The sequence below is a fragment of the Vanessa cardui genome, chromosome 27 (genome assembly GCF_905220365.1).
Source record: "Vanessa cardui chromosome 27, ilVanCard2.1, whole genome shotgun sequence".
In the NCBI taxonomy this organism is placed as follows: Eukaryota; Metazoa; Arthropoda; class Insecta; order Lepidoptera; family Nymphalidae; genus Vanessa; species Vanessa cardui.
Genome location: NC_061149.1, coordinates 664,572 through 686,668, shown reverse-complemented (window position 1 = coordinate 686,668; position 22,097 = coordinate 664,572). Strand labels below are relative to the sequence as shown.

Below are 22,097 nucleotides of genomic sequence, written 5' to 3'. Positions count from 1 at the left end.
GTTGTGGCATTCGTGCTCTAGGTTTTTTTTTAATATAAGCACAAGTAGATATATTAAAATTAGACATAATTTATACACATTTATTTTAAAGACAACCGATGGCTTATTTTATGTTATAGGGGGCAAACGAGCATGAGGCTCACCTGATGGAAAGTGATTACCATCGCCCATGGACATCTGTGGGGCTTGCAGGTGCGTCACCGGCCTTTAAGGAAGGAGTACGCTCTTTTTTTTAAGGTTTCGAAGTCGTATCGGTTCGGAAAAAGCGTGGGCGAATGCTGGTGCAACAGAGTGGTTGTGCGAGGTGGAAATGTCCGGGATTAATCCAAACAATGTCCTAATATTTTCCGTGAAATATTCGAAAGTAGAAGATTCAGAGTGATCTAACATCTCTACGCAAAGCTAAAGAATCAAGCAGTTCGAAAAGGGCTTGATCGTCAATAATTCGAGCTGTTCTGCGTTGGATACGGACAAATGGAAGAAGCTGGTATTGGGGAGCACCCACCCAGAGTTGTGAGCAATATTCCATGTGGGGTTCAATTTGCGCCTTGTATAGTTTTAGGCCGGCGTGAAATACTGTCATGGCTTGCTGAGCACACCGAGCTTTTTTTATGCCAATTTGGCTTTGTGTTCCAATTGACCGCGGAACTGAACGAGGCTCGAAATATCCACGTCAAGTATTACAATACTAGCTGTGGCGGCTATTGGAATCTTCTGAAATCATGGAGGTACAAGAAATGGTATTTTTTTAGCAGCTAACGCGCAAACTTGCCTCTTTATGGAGTTGAAGTGGACTAATTTTAGCCAGGGTGTCCGAAATTACTAAGTGAGCCTAAGGGACTACTAAGGGAGAGTACTTCTCCGCCATCAGATATTTTAATAGCAAAATAGCAATTATATATGGCCTAAGTTTAGCCGGCCCCAGTTAGAGACTTTGTTTAATGAAGACTCGATTTCAGACACAAGATTGTTCCGGTTTTCTCCGAAGTTTTCCCGAGAAATATTAGCCCAAACGGTGTATAAGGTGTCTACAGTACTGTCATCTGCATAGCAGTGAATGTTACAGATTTGCAACAAGTCAGTGATATGCAGAAGAAACAGAGTAGGTGATAGAACGCAGCCTTGTGCAACATAGGCATTAACGAATTTTAAATCAGAGCATGCTCCATATAACGACTTTAATGTTCCGATCTGCCAAAAAGCTGGTGATCCAAATGCATAATTTCCCGGTAAGCCCGTAGGAAGGGAGCTTCGAAAGAAGCGCTTTGTGCCATACGCTATCGAAGGCCTTCACTATGTCCAGACTGGCCGCCAATGCCTCCCACTTGCTCTCAACTGCTTCCACCCATCTATAACTAAGGTAATCTAGAAGATCACTGGCTGAACGACCCCGATGGAATCAAAACAAGGAGATGATGGCTATTGGCCTATAATTGGACAGGTCTGGGCGGTTGCTCTTTTTAGGTATAGGATGCACCAAAGTAGTCTTCCAGGAGTTGGGCTGCTTTCGTAGTTGGCGACTATTCCGTAAAGAGCGCCGACTATCCGTTTTTTAATAATATAGTATGAATATTCTCAATAAAATATACAGGGTTATTGGTAATTTGACGTAAATCCGTTAGGAGGTGATAAGGGGTGACTATTTGCACTATTGAGGAGGATTTCACATGAGGATATTTTTGTACACTTTTTCACTACAATGAACATGCCATTATGATATTGAGCAACCCCATCTTGATCAAATGTAGTATATATAATTCAGAGTTATTTTCCAAATAAGACGCGACTCCTGAATAGACGTTAAGCTCAAATTTATAAAAAATAAATTTCCTTTCCTTCCTTCTTCGTGAGAATAGTAAGGATAGAATTCTGCATTATACACTGTAGAAAATGCTGTGTGTGCTGTGCTCTTTTATAGAGAGTTTCTCGGATTCGATTATTTATACTTTATTTAAGCTACATTACAAAATGTCTTATTTATAACTTAGCTATTGAACTGTTTCTGTTCCTAAATTTTATTTTAAATTTGTATTAAGTAAGTAAGTTTTCATTGGTTGTTATTTTTAGTTAATTTTGAGGGAATTTTAAAGAGCGACCATTAGTACGAATTCGTTCATGTTCGACTACGAATTTCCACCAGCGTCCTTTCTGATCACTTTATTTCGATTGTTTTGAAATAATTTCCTTCTTTTTAATAAATTTTTGGAAAGCTTCTTAGCTTTCCAAAAATTCGGAAACGGTTATGTTTTTAAAATAATCTGCAGGCCAAGATTTATTATAATGATTTTTTTAGTTTTTAAGGCATTTTTGAGGAAAAATATTGAATAAATTTCGTTTTCCGTCTCGCATTTTTAAATTTGGACCGATAATTATTGTTTAAATATTGACAAATATCCAGTGTTTAATCGTTTTTATAAAACAAAAGAAAAAAAAATAGATTTTAATTGATACTTTTTTTAAATAAATTGATAAAAGCTCAAAAACGTGATGATTGATTGATGATAATTATGCATATGGGGGTTAAAATTATTGCAAATAGTCACCCCTACCACCTCCTAACGGATATACGTCGAATTACCAATAACACTGTACATATCTACAGTACATGTATCAGAAATTTTATAATCTGTCTTACACATTTCAAAATGTAATGGCACTCTGTAAAAGGTTTATCTTCTTTAGTATCTAAAATTACTAACGTGATATTATGACATCAAAAATTAGTATCTTAATAAAATGTGAATAAGGGTATGATATTTATTGCCTTTAGTCTTTGCGTAAAATGATTCATTTTGTTTAGATTTGTTGTTGTATCTAGACAAAATGGCTTCATTTTCTGAAGAAATCAAAATATACTTACGTTTTGTTTGTTTAATTAGCGCAACATATTTTTTTTAATATTAATTTCTAAGAGTCTAAACGCTTATGTTGCTCTCCATCACGCCCTTACTAAATCGTCCAACAGCATTAAGTCTTCACTATTGCTAGGAAAAACTAAAAAAAAATTAATTTCAAATTGTTGTTTAACTTTAAAGTATAACTTTCAATAGGTTGAACACATCCATTTGAATTATTTTACTAGTGAATAATATTTTCGATATTTCGATCCGTCAAGCAAGAGTTATTTCATTATTTAAAAAAAATCAAGTAAGCTAAGATCCAGTATTCATAAGTAGAGGCGCTTTGACGGGTAGAGAAGTCACATGTACATTGGTTCGAGTAGAGGGAGAGAGAAGTCAGAACAAATTAAAAATGGATTCTAAAAATTAGGATAACAATATTGCACGAAACAAAAATTTTTGAAATTAGTTTCAGATACAAAACAAAGAAAAAACGTTTTCTTTTTTTCAAATTAAGCGCAGTTATTTTTAATGGCAAAATTCGAATCACCAAAACAGGATTAGGCCTAACGACATGTTTACTTTCGGCCTTCCTGTTTAAGAACATTGTTCGTAAACATGCAAACGTCAGTGTCAACCTAGCTGTTGTTTGTATGGCACGCGCGGCTTTGTAGTTTATTCAAAAAAATGAATTTGCCGGTTCGCAAGTGCTATCATGCGGCAAAAGTAGCGTTCTTTCTTATATTAGTTGTGACAATATTGACTTTATTCGAGCATTGGCGCGGTGGGAAACGATCAGCTGGCGCTCAAAGTTATGATCCAGAAGATATATATGAAAAAGAAATCTTAGAAGATGAGGCTCGTATTATAACTGGCTTAGGAGAAGGAGGTGTAGCTGCACATTTGATCGGTGATGCGAAACGTCTAGGCGAGGAGTCTGAGAAGAAATTGGCTGTAAACGTTTACTTAAGCGATCGCATTGCTTACAATCGAACTTTAAAAGGTAAGGACTTAATGTACAGTTAGTATTGCCGGTGCGTTTATTTCCTGTCGCTTATAATTTAAGCATATCAATGCGATATGGTTCAAATTATTTTATATAAAATCAATAACATAATTGAAATATCATTGATTTCATGATTTTTAAATTAAAACACGATCTAAAGTACTATAACAATTTTTATCAGCGAAACTAAACATTAATATTAATTGCCAGTAATACCATGAAATAAGGTTCGTTCTTTATCAAGTTTTATTATATTAAATTATATTGACCAAACATAATTCATCATATTTAAAAATGTACCATAATTAATATTCATAGTAATTAAGTTAATATTGTAGAAAAAAGTAATTGAACATAAATATGGTTTGATAGCCTCCATGGTGGAGTAGTGTGTACACTGATTTTCATAGGTACGCTTCTCTGAGGTTCTGGGTTTGATTCCCAGCCGAATCAATGTAGATAAAGTTCATTAGTTTTCTATGTTGTCTTGGGTCTGGGTGTTTGTGGTACTGTCATTACTTCCATAACATAAGTGCTTTAGCTGCTTATTGGGACCAGAGTAATGTATGTGATGGTGTCCGATATATATACATAATTTTTTCAATATGGGTTCTGTAACACAAATATTTACACACTCATTTATTTTGCTGTAATACAGGTAGTATTTTAGCAAAATATACAAATATTAGTAAGATCAGATTGATCTATTTCTTTAATAATAGAATATATTTTAAGAACTATATAGAACAAATATATGTAAGTCTCTAAAAATCATCAATCATTGGCTTTAACTAAGCTTAGTAAAAAATATTGATAAAGGTAATCTTTCCCTTAAATTGGAAAAACCTTCATCTATCCTTGGCAAATACTTGATGAATGGTTTGTCCGAGTCATATCAAGGGTTCTAGTAAGCTTTTACAAGCTATTTCAGTTGTCACCTTGCAGGATTATATTAAATATAAAGTTACCACGGGTTCAGAAAGTAGAAAAGTAGATTATATCAAAAAATCCTTCTACAAACTCAATAAAACAAAGTAAATCATAAACCTTTATTAAACACACATACACAATATAAATATTCTGATTCAGGACAAACCCTCGTCTTAAACATAACACATGCAGACATTTTCACCTTTCTCTAAATAAGAAAATATATGCAATAATTCTGGGGGCAAATTTCACTATATGTATCAGAACACTCCCAATTCTATTCCGATCCAGCTTTGACTATTCCTCACAAAAATTGACCTGAGCTGTGTAGGTCACTGAGGGCAAAGTTTAAATTTTTAAATCAATGAATACATTTCTAATTACATTTCGACCAATCACAATTAACTCGTTGGATTTGTTGAATACAAGAATGGTTGAACCTTCTCCACATTAGGAAAGCCTCAGCCCAGCAGTAGAACATTTACGGGCTGTTACGTTAACTGACAATTTGTTAATTGGTGAGTTCTCGATTTGCCTAGTCAGATTTAACTAAATATGCAGGTCTATCCATTGTGCATAGGGAGAAAGTTCAAGCTGTTCCCAGGATTTTCAACCAGGATTTAAGGGTTTGTAATGCTCCTCAACACTGTCTTTCAGGACTCGCGATATCCGCGTCCAGCCTTGTTGTGTTTCAAAAACTCCGCAAAGTCAATAAAAAGGATTTATTGACTTTGTGGAATCAGAAACTTATCGTTATAAGCTATACTTCTTGGGCACATGCAATGATTATCACTGATTTTATCAAAGTGTTCAATGAATATAAATAATATTGTTGTAAATATATTGTGATGCAACAGTGAGTATTCCTACTTTGTTAAAAACATCCCGAAGAGAGTCTCCAGCTTTATGATTATAAATAGTTTTGTAATCCAGCTTTAGATATCCGTGCTAACAAATACTGAAGACAAAAGTATTCAGGTATGCTATGTCTCGCTTCAAAAATAATCTAACATAAAATAATTGTTTAATTCTTAGATTTCCGAAACCCAGCGTGCCAGAGAGTTGTATACGACGCAGAACTGCCATCTGCCTCTGTTATACTAATATTCCACAACGAACCATACTCTGTGGTGGTTCGTACGATATGGAGCGTTCTGAACAGTGCTCGAAGAGACAATCCGTGGTACGCGAAGGCGAATTATATAAACAGGGAGACTGGAGAGACCATGAGGCTGGGTGAGTATATATTTATCATTAGAATATTTTCCGGACTGTAGCTCCATCGAATATTTAGCATTAGCATACCCAATAGGATTTAGCAATACGAGCTGAGATGGCGCTGTTAGGTATAGTAACTATAAACCCATCTCTGCTCTTAAGATCTTAACCGAAAATTCTGGTTTCAAATCTGGTCAAGGTCTATCTTGCGATCAATGTGTATTTTGTCGCTGAAGGAAACATCGTGAGGAAGATGTGTCAGGTGTATCTACTAAATAAATATGGAGCAGCGTGATAGAGTAATCTCTGAAACTTCTGAATCGATGTAAGTTCTTCTGTGGGATATTTTCAGGCGAATCCCTTACCAAAATTAAAATATTGCTTGAAGCATAATTAAGCGGGCACTCAACGTGGGCCTAACTTCAGGCACAAGGGACATAAGATCTTACTTCCAAAGGTTGGTAACTCATTGGTGATAAGTGGAATTGTTAATATTACGTACAGTACATGTGGTGTCCACGAATATGACACATGCATGTTTCCTAGCGATATATTTCACCACCGCCTATTTATTTCACCGCCTGATTTAAAAAGTGCTCCTTCTTATTTAAAATATGTATTCACTCCTTAAGGTTACCCTGGTCAAGACGAAAAGTCCCCTTACGTGTATCTTAAGGAGATAATCTTGGTGGACGATAACTCTACGCTACCAGAGCTGAAGGGTAAACTTAGTCATTACGTGCGCACGCGCCTACCTCCTGATCTCATACGTATATTGAGATTACCGGATCGGTGAGTGTTCTAATTTTAATCTTGTTCCAAATTCTCCTTGTCTTTATTTGATTAGTAAAAGTCAATTCGTCCTATTTGATCTAAATATAGCTTTCTATTCTTTTCGAATATTTTATTTTGAGTCATCGAGCTCTGTGGTATGAAAAAGAAAAATAGTTCTTTGCTATGATGAAAATCTTGTAGGTTATATGCAAGCTGAAACTATTATATAAATTTGTAAAATTTATGATATTCTATCATGTTTGTTCGTAAGTTTAAATATTTTATGGAAAAGCCTCGAAGTATGTCTATTGTCTAGCCTAGTTAACTTAATGGCTGGCATAATCCCTTACGGGTTTGAGTCCCAAATGTTGCCAATAGAAATTTCCGGTGTTGTATCTCAAGACGTGAAAATTAGAAGTTAACACTGTTAACCATTCTTAGTTTGGAAAACATATAGATTGTTCACCCTGTGTTATGTATTGGCATAGTCTCATCAATCCTGAAGACGTCCGATCGCTTGGTAGGAAATACAGACTGCATTATTTTTTTTGCCCTATAATATTGCCTGTGCAGTCGATTAGGCTTCGTTGAAATTGTCTGCTGTAACTCATCACTCATTTGTTATTCTACCGCCAAATAACAGTACTGAATATTGTTGTGTTTCGGTTTGAAGGGTGAGTGAGCCAGTGTAACTACAGGCACAAGGGACATAACATCTTAGTTCCCAAGGTTGGTGGCACATTGACGATGTAAGGTATAGTTAATATTTCTTACAGCGTCATTGTCTATGGGCGATGATGACCACTTACCGTCAGGTGGTATAGATGCTCGTCCGCAAACCTATACCATAAAAAAATAAGTGTAATCCCGATGACATGTCCGATTCCAAACTAAGCATTTGAAATTGGGCAGCCGTTGTATATTCTTTTCAAATAATGATTTAGATATTTGTCTTAATTTCTCATATTTTATTCTTTAAACATATTCTTCGAAGCATCATCAGCTAACGTTTGCACAGGGTAGGCGTAACTCAGTCCCGTCACGCTGGTGCTCGTATCGCCATCAGTGACGTTATGGTTTTCCTCGATTCCCATTGCGAAGGCGTCATGGACTGGCTCAGGCCGCTGTTACAACGTATCAAAGATAACCGAAAGGCAGTCGTCACACCGGTCATAGATCTCTTAGAGCAAGACACTTTCGAATATCACGCCGGGAACGTTTCGATTTTCGAGGTGATTTCACGTAGCTAGGGATGTCTGATCGTTCGATGTTGGGTTTGTTGTAATTGATGACGTAAGGGTAGCTTTATCTGTTTGTTGTAGTTTATAGCTGTGGTGCTCTATGTGTACGTGTCATACAAAATACTTAATCGTAGCAAGAGAGAGATGGAGATAAATCCGTCTCTTTTGCGTTAATTCAAGCAAAAAATAACAGATATTTATTTCGCTGCATAATAAGTATGTTTTAAATCTTATCTTCAACGACGCCTGCTATACTCCGGCTGTAGAATAATCAAGATAATAATTAACGTTGGAATACTTAATTGATGAAAGGTCTGGTGAAAAATTTGTGCTGGTGTAAATTTCACCCACACCATCTACTGTGAAACACCAGTACCTCTCATTGTTGGTTACCCAACCCAAGACCAACCTTGGTGCTGTAAGGATTGCTTTATATTACTTACCGTACCAATGTCTATGAGCGTTGGTGACCAACATTTGGCCCATTTAAGTGAAATGTTTAATGTCATAGTAAATGTTCTGGTTTTAGATTGTTAGTGTTATTTTTGCGTATGTATGTAATTAGTATCGGGATTAGTGTCTTGATGTAATTATAATCGTCAGTTATAACTTAGTTGTTATTCGTAGCGTAATTTAATGTTACATGTAGTATGGATGTATCTAATCTTTCCTTTCCTTTTATATCTTCATTTATCTCCATGTCAACTAAGTATGTTTATTCATGACTGAACAGTGTGGGTCTGACAAGAGCTCGGCTGGCGGGCGCGCGGTACGCGAACGGTGACGTCCTAGTATTCCTAGACTCTCATTGCGAAGCCCAAATCGATTGGCTAAGGCCGCTCCTGCAGAGGGTCAAAGACTCCCCCCACGCTGTGGTCGTACCGATCATTGACGTCATCGAAGCTTCAAACTTCTACTACAGCGTCCAAGATCCTGTCACGTTTCAGGTGCCGTCTGTTGCAGCGCTTTTTTTGTGTTTCCTGGTTTATTGCTTCTTTTTTATCATTCTTATACATTGTAAATAGTGACGGACCTAGAATGGCACCCTGGGGGACTCCAAAAAAATCCTTCGTATGAATTATAAATATATATGCAGGACATTAAAACGATGTCTAGAGGATGATTAATTGTATACTGTTGTCTCTCTTTGTTACTACTGATTTAACATACGATGGAAGAAGACAGGAGTTCTTGACCAATTGCCCCTTCAATAATATATTTAAAAGCGATAAATTCTCGTACAAATTGGGCTGATTATTTCCACACTGTTTGTAATAAAATTGCACGAATGCGTTTCCTCGATTCTCTTATCTATGTTTTCACCAACATCACGTGTGCATTGTATTGCATTGTTTGCAACACCGTTTCATTCTTCGTTTTCGTTTGCCTTTTGTTTCTTGTGCTTCTCCTTGTTGTTTTTGATTTGTTTATTAACTTGTAAATATATTCGTAGTCGTTTTTTCAGTTTAACGTTATTGCTGTCAATTGTTATTAAATTTGTAGCTTAGTTTGTGAAATATTTGTATTACTATTAGATCTATGTATCGAAAACTTTTATATATTAATATATATATATATATATATATATGTAAATATGTATAATATATTGAGGTGAGATCAAAATGAAACGCAGGCAAGGTCTCATGCGCGCGCGCATAGCGGGCGCACGCGCGTCGCGCGGTGACGTCCTCGTGTTTCTCGACGCGCATTGCGAGGCGAGCGCTGATTGGCTGAGGCCGCTCCTACAGCGGATAACACATAAACGTGATGCGGTGCTAACGCCACTGATAGATGTTATCGATCAGACGACCTTTCAGCTAGAGGCAGCCCAGCAGTTCCAGGTCAGCCTGTATAAGTGGTGGCACTAAACGATACCGCTAACGTACTAACGCTTATTGGAGAATTGATTTTTTATCTATGTAATAAATTCGCTACGCCCGATACTTGCGTTCGAGCGATAACACTACGGAAATATTGAAATTGTTTGAAATTAAAGTGTATTTGTGATAAACTCCAAAACTTTACGGATTTTCGTGATGTTTACACTTATGGATAGAGGGATTGATAAGGAAGATTTAGGTATATAAATTATTCAGGTTTTTGTGTAAAAAAAACTCATGTCCACCGGTGCGAAGCCGGGACACGCTGTTAGTCATCTATGTAATCCTAATAGAAGTATTAAACTAAAGATTACTAATTAATATTATAACAGAACGGAGAGTCTCTAAATCTATAGCCATACAAACTAATCGCTAAACATAATAACAAACAACAATAACAACAGCCTGTAAATTTCCCACAGCTCCCTTCCCTTTGAGGAGAAGGTTTGGAATATATTCCACCACGCCGTTCCAATGCGGATTGGTGGAATACACGTAGCAAAATTTCTATGAAATTTGACGCATTTAGGTTTCCTCAGGATCTTTTCTGTCACCGCCGAAAACGAGATGAATTATAAACACAAATTAAGACACATGAACAATCAATGATCCTTGTCTGGGTTTGAACCCGCAATCATCAATTAAGAAAGTTCTAACCACTGAGCCATCTCGGCTCTGCGAAACATATTAAGTGTAATAATAATTACCAACATTGCAACAATTAAAAAACACGCCTCAATAGTCTTATTATTTATGCGCTGCATGTGAATTAAATAATGACTGTGGGAATTAATTTATAAGTTCAAACAATGCTGAAATAACGGCACGTAAATATATGAGTCCAATACTAAAGTGATCTATTTATTATTGAAAAACAGAGGAATTACGACGTTACGTTGCTAAATAGTATTTGAGATTGAGATTCGCGATATATAGTAAAGTAACAGCCTGTCAATTTCCCACTGCTGAGATAAGGCCTCCTCTCCCATTAAGGAGAGGGTTTGTAACATATCCCAATGCACCACGCCGTTCCAATGCGGGTTGGTTGAATACAAATGTGGCAGAATTTCGATGAAATTAGACACATGTAGGTTTCCTCAAGATGTTTTCCTTCAACGCCGAGCACGATATGATTTATAAACACAAATTGAGCACATATATATAGTGGTGCTTGCCTGGGTTTGATCCCGCAATCATCGGTTAAGATGCACGCGTTCTAACCACTGGGCCATCTCAGCTCCTCATTTAATTCGTGATGTCTCTGTATATTTTTGAGGATCAGTATCATTAGGATTCAGTGGAGCTACCACCGGTTTGGAAAGTAGATTCTACCGAGAGGAACCGGCAAGAAATTCAGTAGTTGCTCTTTTTCCACATTTAAAAATACAGTCATGTTAGTTACATACAATTATATATGTATGTGATGTATCCTGCCTGGACGTCAACAAGAATTAATTCCACGCTTTTTTATCGTGTATATAATCTTGTATTCAATAATATGCCTTCTCTATCAATGTATTTTTTCCAAATGAAATGAAACGGCAGAGTTAAAGGTGAGAAATAAAAGTGACTTTACCTGTCTGGATTTTTTGATTTTTCTGCTTACACGAGTAATATTTAGATTAAATAATAATTACCCGATAAGTTTTAACTAACGGATGCTTACAGCTAAGTATAATGTATACAATATATATGTATATATATCAGCTTTTCGTAGTTGTGTATATTTGTACTAATTTCCCTTTTCGGTGTGTGAGAAGTTGTTTTTAGTAGTGTAAATAGTTTTAAGTCACGTGCATGATTGTATATATTAAACGTAATTATTATACAGAAGAACTATTCTTTAAGATTTCACCTCGTATTTCACTCGTTATTTATTGACAAACGAATTCGTAGATACGTCATTTTGGTACTTGTATCCTAATAATTGGCTATTATGATTGGTCATGCTCCTATTCGATGAAAAACGAGTTTCTCACAGAATAGCTCTACTGAATTAATTGGTCTCAAGGTATGTGTGATTTTTTCTCCCCTCCAGATATGTTCCATTATCACAGATTCCCAAATAAGTTTTCAATTACTCAGCAGTTGTAGACTACAGGCCCATTTCCAAAAAATGGATGGGTCTTATGAACGATCAGGTGACATATATAGGACGGTATATGAGCATAAATTATTAAGATTTCATACTATCATACTACATATACGGTGGTTCATATGAGCCATCAATTTTTTGGACATGGCTTTGGCTATTGGCTTTGTATAGCTGGTTACGTTCAAACCATCAAAAATTCTACTGCAAAATTGCAATATTGTTTTTGAGTTTGATTGGTTAGTGTACAGGCATAAGGGACATAACATGTTAGATCCCAAGGTAAGCGCAATGATGGTCATTTTTAGGTGATTATGGACATGATAGCCCATTTGCCAGGCCTTTTTACCCGATTCTAAATGAATAAACCTATATATACATCTTCTGAACGTTGATAAGTGAGGTCTTTGTTTTCTGGAATCTGTTTTATTTCTGAAGTTCTTTTAAATAATTATCCTCATAATGCCTAGGTGGGAGGATTCACGTTTATGGGACATTTTACCTGGATCGATGTCCCGGAGCGAGAGAAGAAACGACGGGGCTCAGACATAGCACCTACTTGGTAAGATTGATATATGTATGAATATAACGTTATTTTAACACAGGCAAACTTAAGTATTCACTAAAATTTATCTAAAGACATTGAGGCACATGGTGGTAGGGCTTTATGCAAGCTCGTCTGAGTAGGTACCACTCACTCATCATTTATTCTACCGCCAAATAACAGTACTCAGTATTGTTGTGTTCCGGTTTGAAGGGTGAGTTAGCCAGTGTAACTACAGACACAAGGGACATAACATCTTAGTTTTCAAGGTTGGTGGCACATTGACGATGTAAGGAATAGTTAATATATCTTACAGCGTCATTGTCTATGGGTGATGGTGACCACTTACCATCAGGTGGCTGTTTGTCCGCCAATCTATTTTAAAAAAAAGAAAGATATGGTTAGTGGGTGCACATGTGGCAGTCATCCATCTGACACATTCAGATATCGGTTTAAATTCACGTTTTCATCCCTGCATCATCTCTTTGGACAATTTTTGGATATTCCCAATCTTTTGCAAGAAATATCGAAATCCAACTTATGATTGCTAATTGTTAACTTTAGTGGTATAGTACGACACAAATTAGATGTCGCATCGACAAAATTCGTAAAACCGATCACATCCGAATTAAGAGCGCTATCCCAAATTATCAATATTTATTTCTTATGTGTATATATTCTTTACATAAACGTAATAACTTGTAATATCATATGACCTAATATATTCTTCAATTTGACACGTCACTGACGGGAGAATCCGTAGCGACGAATAGCGTCTAATGGCGCGATAGGGAGCTATTTCTATTGGTTGTGTAAATCGGCAATCGGTTTTATGGAATTTGCCGATGCTACATCTAAGTTGTTTCGTACTATACGTATTTGCCTTCTCGTGTAGGTCACCAACAATGGCCGGTGGTTTGTTCGCGATCAACCGAGCGTACTATTGGGAGCTGGGAGCCTACGACGAACAGATGGCCGGGTGGGGGGGCGAAAACTTGGAGATGTCGTTTCGGATCTGGCAATGTGAGTGACATTTTCGTTATTAATAACTGTAATTCCCTTCGGTGCCTTACCCTCGATTTTGGGGAGAGGAAGGGGCCATGCCATGGTATATCTTTAATGCCTTTATCTACCTAAACTACAATATGACAACAACAACAACAGCCTGTAAATTCCCACTGCTGGGCTAAAGGCCTCCTCTCCCTTTGATGAGAAGGTTTGAACATATACCACCACGCTGTTCCAATGCGGGATGGTGGAATACACATGTGGCAGAATTTCTATGAAATTTGTCACATGCAGGTTTCCTCACGATGTTTTCCTTCACCGCTGAGCACGAGATGAATTATAGAGACAAATTAAGCAGAATCAGCGGTGCTTGCCTGGGTTCGAACCCGCAATCATCGGTTAAAATGCGCGCGTTCTAACCACTGGGCCATCTCGACTCAACTGGGCCATCTCGACTAAATTATGAGCTATGAGCAAAAACGCGGTAAAATGTGAATTGTATGTAACTTATTTTCACACTATAAAATTATTTCCAAAACTAATCAATATATCAAAAATGGCAGATATATGACGATAGATATGTTTTTTCTCAATATTTTTACTTAATAATTTCTTCGACCACATATCATCGGCCATCTCTCCCTTTGAGGAGAAGGTTTGGAACATATTCCACCACGCTGTTCCAATGCGGATTGGTGGAATACACATGTGGCAGAATTTCTATGAAATTAGTCACATGCAGGTTTCCTAACGATATTTCCCTTCACCGCCGAGCACGAGATGAATTAAAACACAAATTATGCACATGACTTACTTTCATAATAATATTTTTCCTTTTTAATCTTCGATTACATTGTGTTGACTGTAAACGGCGTGATCTCCTAGTCTAACAATTAACAATTTATTCGACTTAAATAATGAATTATTCTTTATTGCACACCACAAACAAAAAACAAAAAAAAAGTATCACAAAATTAATAAAATACAAAAAAATAATTTAAAAAAATCAAAAGAAGTACATTAAAAGTGTTGTACAACGGGCGGACTTATGGCTTTCTAGCCATCTCTTCCAGACAACCCAATCAAAGGGAGATTTCAAAACCATCCAAGCAGTCATAAACTTACATACAAATATTTACACACGAATACATACTTAAGATAATAAAATGATATAAAAATACATAAAAGTACATAATAAATGTTATATAACATAATTAATTAAATAATTATTTAATTATAATATAATCTTCGTCTCAAGTATGAGTTGTATTTTAAACACAAATTAAGCCAAATAATATTCAGTGTTGCTAGCCCACACTGAATATATGAGTCGAGATGGCCCAGTGGTTAGAAAGCGTGCATCTTAACCGATGATTGCGGGTTCAAAACCCGGCAAGCACCGCTGATTCATGAGCTTAATTTGTCTTTATAATTCATATCGTACTCGGCGGTGAAGGAAAACATCGTGAGGAAACCTGCATGTGACAAATTTCATAGAAATTCTGCCACATGTGTGTTCCACCAACCCGCATTGGAACAGCGTGGTGGAATATGTTCCAATCCTTCTCCTCTAAGGGAGAGGAGGCCTTTAGGCCAGTAGTGGGAATTTACAGGCTGTTGTTGTTGTTGTTGTTGTTGTTGTTGCCCACACGACTCCAAAGTAACGTCCTAGAGTGAAGATCTTTGCAAGTGGTATCTAAGTCAAATCATCTCACTTGCCCACATAGGTGGGGGTACATTGGAGACGATCCCGTGCTCTCGCGTGGGTCACGTGTTCCGCAGCTTCCACCCCTACGGCCTGCCCGCTCACACGGACACGCATGGTATGTGATTTTTTTTTTATGGTATAGGTTGGCAGACGAGCATATGGGCCACCTGATGATAATTGGTCACCATCGCCCATAGACAATGACGCTGTAAGAAATATTAACTATTCCTTACATCGTCAATGTGCCACCAACATTGGAAACTAAGATGTTACGTCCCTTGTGCCTGTAGTTACACTGGCCCACTCACCCTTCAGACCGGAACACAACAATACTGAGCACTGTTATTTGGCGGTAGAGTATCTGATGAGTGGGTGGTACCTACCCAAACGAGCTTGCACAAAGCCCTACCACCAAGTAATAAAGTTACGTATTTTGGACTAAAACCTGATTAATAATCCACTGAGGCTTCGCTGGTTCTTCTCAGGTCAAGGTGTTTCCTTTTTCGAACCGGTGTTAGTGTTCTTTTGACTATCAATGAGTAAGTGTACTTACATATCGAATAAACGAATTTCAGTTTGAGGGTGAATATGTAAAAATATGTATCTTTTTTAACAATTATTAACTTTATATAGTCTGTTACTGTAGTCAGGTTGATTATTGTAAAAGCCTCAAGTCTGTTGAATTTAACTATAATTTTATCTGTAATCTATTTTTCAAGGTACATATTATAAATTGAGCTTAAAATAGCTAGATTGTTTGATGCGAAAGCCTCAAGACTGTTTGAGCTAACTATAGTTTGTTTGCATTCTATTAAAGTACTACAAATTGATCTTAGATTGTCAGGTCGATTGATGCAAAAGTCTCAAGACTGTTCAGGTTAACTATATTTTGTTTGTGTTCAAGGTATAAACACAGCGCGTATGGCAGAAGTCTGGATGGATGATTACGCGGAACTCTTCTACCTGCATCGACCTGATTTAAGGGTAAGTGACAGCATCTTCAGAGTTTGGCAGTATCAATACGAACTTTGTGAAGCTTAGGGTTCCGTACCCAAAAGGACAAATGGGACCCTATTACTAAGACTCTATACGTCCGTGTATCTAATGAACCATGATGTTTGGAAGTTTTCATGATGTATTTCTGTTTTACTTGTAACAAAATATACGAAAAAACAGATTTTTTAAGTTTAATCTATAGATAATGGTACTTAAATCTTCATGGCGGTGGCGTTTTGACGGTGTTAAATTTAAAATGTTTACAGTGACAATTTTTGTGACATAATATGTTAAAATTTAGCATGCAATCAAAACTTTCAAGTTTACATCATGCTCGGTAAAGGAAAACATCGCGAAGGTGAAGGAAAGCCTACAAAATCTTTTGGAAAAGAGCAGAAATAATGGGAACATTTACACACTGATGCTTTACTTTTTATAACAATTCATCATCATCGTCATCAGTCCGTTTTTGTCCACTGCTGGACATAGGCCTCTCCCTATCTCCGGCCACTCGCATCCAGCTCCATAACAACAACATAACAATTCATACGTTGGTTGATTGAACCACTGAGCTGAGATGGCCCAGTGGTTAGAACGCGTGCATCTTAACCGATGATTGCGGGTTCAAACCCAGGCAAGCACCACTATATATACGTGCTTAATTGTGTTTATAATTCATCTCATGCTCGGCGGTGAAGGAAAACATCGTGAGGAAACCTGCATGTGTCTAATTTCATCGAAATTCTGCCACATGTGCATTCCACCAACCCGCATTGGAACAGCGTGGTGGAATACGTTCCAAACCCTCTCCTTAATGGAAGAGGAGGCCTTATCTCAGCAGTGAGAAATTTACAGGCTGTTACTTTACTTTACGTTGGTTGATTTGATCTCCGAAAGACCTTCGTAAACGACGGTCGTGCTGTGCTTCCAGAAAAACCCGAAGATCGGCGACGTGACGCACCGGCGCGTGCTGAGAGAGAAGCTGCAGTGCAAGAGCTTCCAGTGGTACCTGGACACCGTGTACCGCGAGAAGTTCGTGCCCGTGCGCGACGTTTTCGGCTTCGGGCGCTTCCGCAACGCCGCCAGCGGCCTCTGCCTCGACAGCCTGCAGCGCGAGGCCGAGGCGGCGGCGCTCGGCCTCTACGCCTGCCACGCGCGCCTCGAGCCCACGCAGCACTTCGCGCTCTCGCTGCGCGGCGAGCTGCGCGACGAGGAGAAGTGCGCCGAGGTGCAGTACGCCAGGTCGGTACCCCGGGGGGGCAGGGGCAGAGGGGGGAGGTGGAGTGTGCCAGGTCTGTACCCGCCGGGGGGGGGGTAGCGCTGGAGGTGCAGAACGCCAGGTCGGTGCCACGTGTAGGACGATAGTTTGGTAGCAGCCTCAATCGCTGGGAGAATTGGGTCGAAGCTGGGCGGGGCAAGTGCTGAAGTCCGCCGTTATGCAGCAGCTGTTGATCGGATTCCGAAGCCGACACAAAAAACATTCTTCCGAATAATACCTGTAGTACACAGTAAAAAAAGAAGAACGTTGTTATATAACGATCAATAAGTTTTTTAGTGTTTTATGTAAATTACCTTCCTCAGGGACACGGGGGAGATAGGCGAAGACGTGAGCAGGCGCGTGCTGATGGTGACCTGCCACGGGAAGCAGCGCGGACAGGTCAGGCCTTTTGATGGGACCTTAGATCATACCCCCTCCAAAGTTCTTTGGACAATATTATTCATTGTTTATGAAAAAAAAAACTGTTGGTTTTGCTAACTGTACATATAATACAAGACTGCAAAGTAAATATTCAGAAGTTCCTTTACGAATGTACTTGAAGTTAAATTAATATTATAAATGTAAATCTGTCTGTCTGTCTGTCCATCGCTCCTTCACGACCAAACCGCTGAGCCGAATTTGATAATATTTGGTGGGAAGCAAACTTGAACTCCAAGAAAGAACATACTGTCATGGGCTACTTTTTTGCCTGACACATGACAATTAACACGGTAAAACGTGAGCCACGGGCGATTATTATTTATTATTAAATATTTTTATTTTGATTCGTATAAGAACAACAAGAGCACTACATAAAATATTTTAACATTAAACTTCTAAAAATTAGATCCATAAAACTATTCAACATTGAACTGCAAAACATTATATATCAAAGCTAGCATTAATATATAATATCGACTCCACAGAAGTGGCGCTACCTGCCCAGCCGGCAGCTGCAGCACGAGGGTAGCGGGCTGTGCCTCAGCGCGGGCGCGGGCGACGAGGCGCGCGCGCGGCGCTGCGCCCGCTCCGCCGCCCAGCTGTGGGACATCGACTACAGCGAGCTCAATGACTTCCATCTCGACGGTGACTGCTCCTGTTTCCTATCGGGTAACCGGACGAGCTGATGGCCCTCTGATGGTAAGTGGTCACCCCCGCCCATAGACAATTGCGCTGTGGGACATATTAGACCATGGGAACTAAGATGTTATGTCCCTTAGTGCCTGTAGTTACACTGACTCACTCACGCTTCAAAATGAAACAAAGCAACTGCGCTAGTGACCATGGGAACTAAGATGTAATGTCCCTTGTGCCTGTAGTTACACTAACTCACTCACGCTTCAAAACGAAACAAAGGAACGCTATTATTTTGTTTATTAAACGTAATTATTTGGTTATTAAACATAATATTTTAATAATGCGTTTAATAATTTTTTTGCTGTCCCTACACTCGTACTGTTCGCAATATAAATATTTTTCTTATTGGCATATTGGTGCTGTAAGAAATATTTACCATCATAAGGAATGGGTAAAAAATACCTAGTAAAGTTGCAAGAAGTAAAGTTTTTTGTAGAGAAGGTCTATACAACATATTTCGTTTTAACACGTTTCTGGCGTTGCAGGAAGTGACGTAGAATCAATCTTATGTTACAGATAACCCGGAGCTGACCGAGCAAGAGATCAAATTGAGAAAGCTTAGAGGACAAAGGTAAAAAGGAATAATTATATTATTATATTATATAACGGAGTAGCATGTCCGTTTTTAAAAAAACATGACGTCAGCATGACGTCAGCACGAGTGTCAGGGTTTCGATCTTTATCCATCCTCGGAGGTTTGAAATTAAACTCAGGGAATATTCTTCTCTGATTTATTCCATTATGACCCGGTCCAATCGCTCCGACGGCTCGACCAAGCCTGACGATACCGGGGCTTAGCCTTTTATAACAAAAAATAGGAGGCAGACTTATTTACTCAACAGCTGTATACAAACACAAAAATATTTCAGACTAATTTAACATTTCACAATTCACTAAAAATTATTAATTCATTCAATCATCATTTCTGGACACGTGTTTTTCTCAAACTCGTGTTTTCGCCCCGACATATCTATATATAGCAGATATATACAGAACTTATAAAATAAAATTAGAAAATTACGCACGTCACTAAAATCTGAGAGAGCCGAGGTGCATCTTAACCGATGACTCCGAGTTCAAACCCAGGCAAACACCACTGAACCATTTTGTGCTTAATTTGTGTTTATATACTCGCGCTCGATAAAGGAGAGCATCGGGAGGATGAATGTGTCAAACTTCAAAGGATTTCTGGCACCTACACGCATTAGAATCACGTGGTGGAATAATACATAGAGTGGGGGGGGGGGGCTATGTGAGACTTACAGGTGTCCAGAACTGTAACTACGCCATTTTTATGTAAATCCATGATGAATATCATAGATAAATCGAGTTGTTGATTTGTCTTTTCTCTTCTTGTGATTGTAATTGACTTTATAGTAGATAGAAAGAGAGTGTAAGGTTGCCTGGGGGGTGAAGTAAGGAACAAGTATTACATTCCTTACTTCATGATACCATGCCATACCATGAGCCAGTAAATTGACAACAAAAGTTTCATTAACATTCGAAAACTTCCAGACGAGTCTCCCGCTCCCTCCTCTATCACGAAGAGCCGAATTCCACTCGCCGTCACAAGCACAAGCACAGGAACAAGCACAAGAGAAGCAAGAAGAACAAGTTCATAATGAAGCTGGTCCGCGACGCGAACAACACCGAGGAACACTTGGAGGTGGACGTGTACTGCAAGCACCGGAGGCTGTACCCCAACAACACCTTCGTCAGGGACCTCGTGACCATCCTCAACGAGAAGGATATCAAGGTCAGCTGGTTCTGGGCTCGTGCATACTAACACTACACTCAAGTTACTCACTTTCCCACCGCTGGGTTAAGGCTTCCTCTCCCTTTGAGGAGAGGGTTTGGAACATATTCCACCACGCTGTTCCATAACACCATGCTGCGAGTTGGTGGAATATACATGTGGTAGAATGTCGATGAAATTAGACACATGCAATTAGAACGCGTGCATCTTAATCGATGATTTCGGGTTCAAATCCAGGCAAGCACCTCTATATAAATGTGCTTAATTTATGTTTATAATTCATATCGTGCTCAGCGGTGAAGGAAAACATCGTGAGGAAACCTGCATGTGACAAATTTCATAGAAATTTTGCCACATGTGTATTCCACCAACCCGCTTTGGAACAGCGTGGTGGAATATGTTCCAAACCTTCTCCTCAAAGGGAGAGGAGGCCTTTAGCCCAGCAGTGGGAATTTACAGGCTGTTTTTGTTGTTAAAGTTTAGTGTTGCGTTTAATGTTGCGTTTTTTAATTAAAGGTGGTCAACAACGGTCGCGTGTTTGAACACAACAAGGTGTCGACTCTGGTGAAGAGGGATCGTGACCACACGCCCGAGCCACATCATGAGGAGGATTCCGTGGTGAGTGAAGTATGATGTGAATAGATTGTATTAACTGCCACGGTTCTTGTCGATTTTTGTCTGCTGGAAAAACTCTCTTACGCGTTTTCCTCGCGTGAAGTGGGGGTATGTGGGTTGAAGCGCTGAAGGTCACGGAGTACCCACTAAAGCGGTACCCACTACGTGTTTTGAGGGGGGGGGGGACTTGTAGCTAGAACTGTTGTGTTAAATGACAAATCAAATGTGCCTACAAAACTAACTTGAATAAAGTAGTATAACATTCAGAGTAGTTTTTTTTTTAAATGTATAGGCTAGCGCTTGACTGTATCACACCTGATGGAAAGTGGGATACAGTCTAAGATGGAGCGCGCTTGCCTAGAAGGTGCCTATTCACTCAGGACTTGAAGGTACCCATATTGTAGGTGGTGGGGAAAACGGAGGTCGGGAGGGTATTCCAGACCTTGGCGGTGCGTATCAGAAACGAGGAAGCAAAGCGTTTCGTACGTGTCTTAAATACGTCAACGTCAACCACGTATGGGTGAAGATCCTTTCGATGCCTCGCAGTTCTTTGGTAAAAAGGTGACGGGGGAACCAAATCAAATAGTTCCTGAGCACACTCGCCGAAATGTACCTTGTAGAATACCGACAGACAGGCAACCTTACGACGATGTTTTAAGGTCTGGAGTTTTGTAACCAGTGTCTGGTCGCCAATGAGTCTTCTAGCTCGACGATCCACTGAATCCAAAGCATCAAGCTTTGGATTCAATGTATTGTCCAAAGTTGAGTTTGGATGTTAATGTAACTCCTAGAAGCTCAATACTGTCGGTGATGGGTACAGATACATTCCGGAAAGTCGGAGTCAGGTGGAATGGACTCCGCATGGCAGAAAACAAACACGCTTGAGTCTTGGCAGGATTAAATTTGACATTGTTATCATCGCCCCAATTCGAAACCTCTTCCAATCTCAAATTGATGCGTTCTACCAAGGCCTCCCTGTGCTCTCGAGTTTCTGTTGCACTAGCTCGGGGACCGGATATGTATCTCTCAGTGACAGTGCTGTCGTCTGCGTACCCAAAGATACCGGGTTTCAGCAGATCGTTTATATGCAGCAG

General features: G+C 38.9%; 1 protein-coding gene across 1 annotated transcript in view; it reads left to right on the top strand.

The window, feature by feature from the left end:
• Window positions 1-3,478: 3,478 nt before the first annotated feature.
• LOC124540924 (polypeptide N-acetylgalactosaminyltransferase 1-like) overlaps window positions 3,479-22,097 on the top strand; it is a 29,962-nt gene continuing 11,343 nt past the window's right edge. Inside the window, exons 1-14 of the mRNA XM_047118700.1 lie at window positions 3,479-3,843; window positions 5,812-6,012; window positions 6,627-6,786; window positions 8,743-8,956; window positions 12,452-12,543; window positions 13,421-13,548; window positions 15,261-15,356; window positions 16,146-16,225; window positions 17,169-17,479; window positions 17,819-17,894; window positions 18,422-18,581; window positions 19,149-19,203; window positions 20,148-20,388; window positions 20,905-21,006. Coding sequence (XP_046974656.1) covers window positions 3,528-3,843; window positions 5,812-6,012; window positions 6,627-6,786; window positions 8,743-8,956; window positions 12,452-12,543; window positions 13,421-13,548; window positions 15,261-15,356; window positions 16,146-16,225; window positions 17,169-17,479; window positions 17,819-17,894; window positions 18,422-18,581; window positions 19,149-19,203; window positions 20,148-20,388; window positions 20,905-21,006 — 2,232 coding nt within the window. The 5' untranslated portion in view covers window positions 3,479-3,527. The remainder of the gene's footprint in view (window positions 3,844-5,811; window positions 6,013-6,626; window positions 6,787-8,742; window positions 8,957-12,451; window positions 12,544-13,420; window positions 13,549-15,260; window positions 15,357-16,145; window positions 16,226-17,168; window positions 17,480-17,818; window positions 17,895-18,421; window positions 18,582-19,148; window positions 19,204-20,147; window positions 20,389-20,904; window positions 21,007-22,097) is intronic.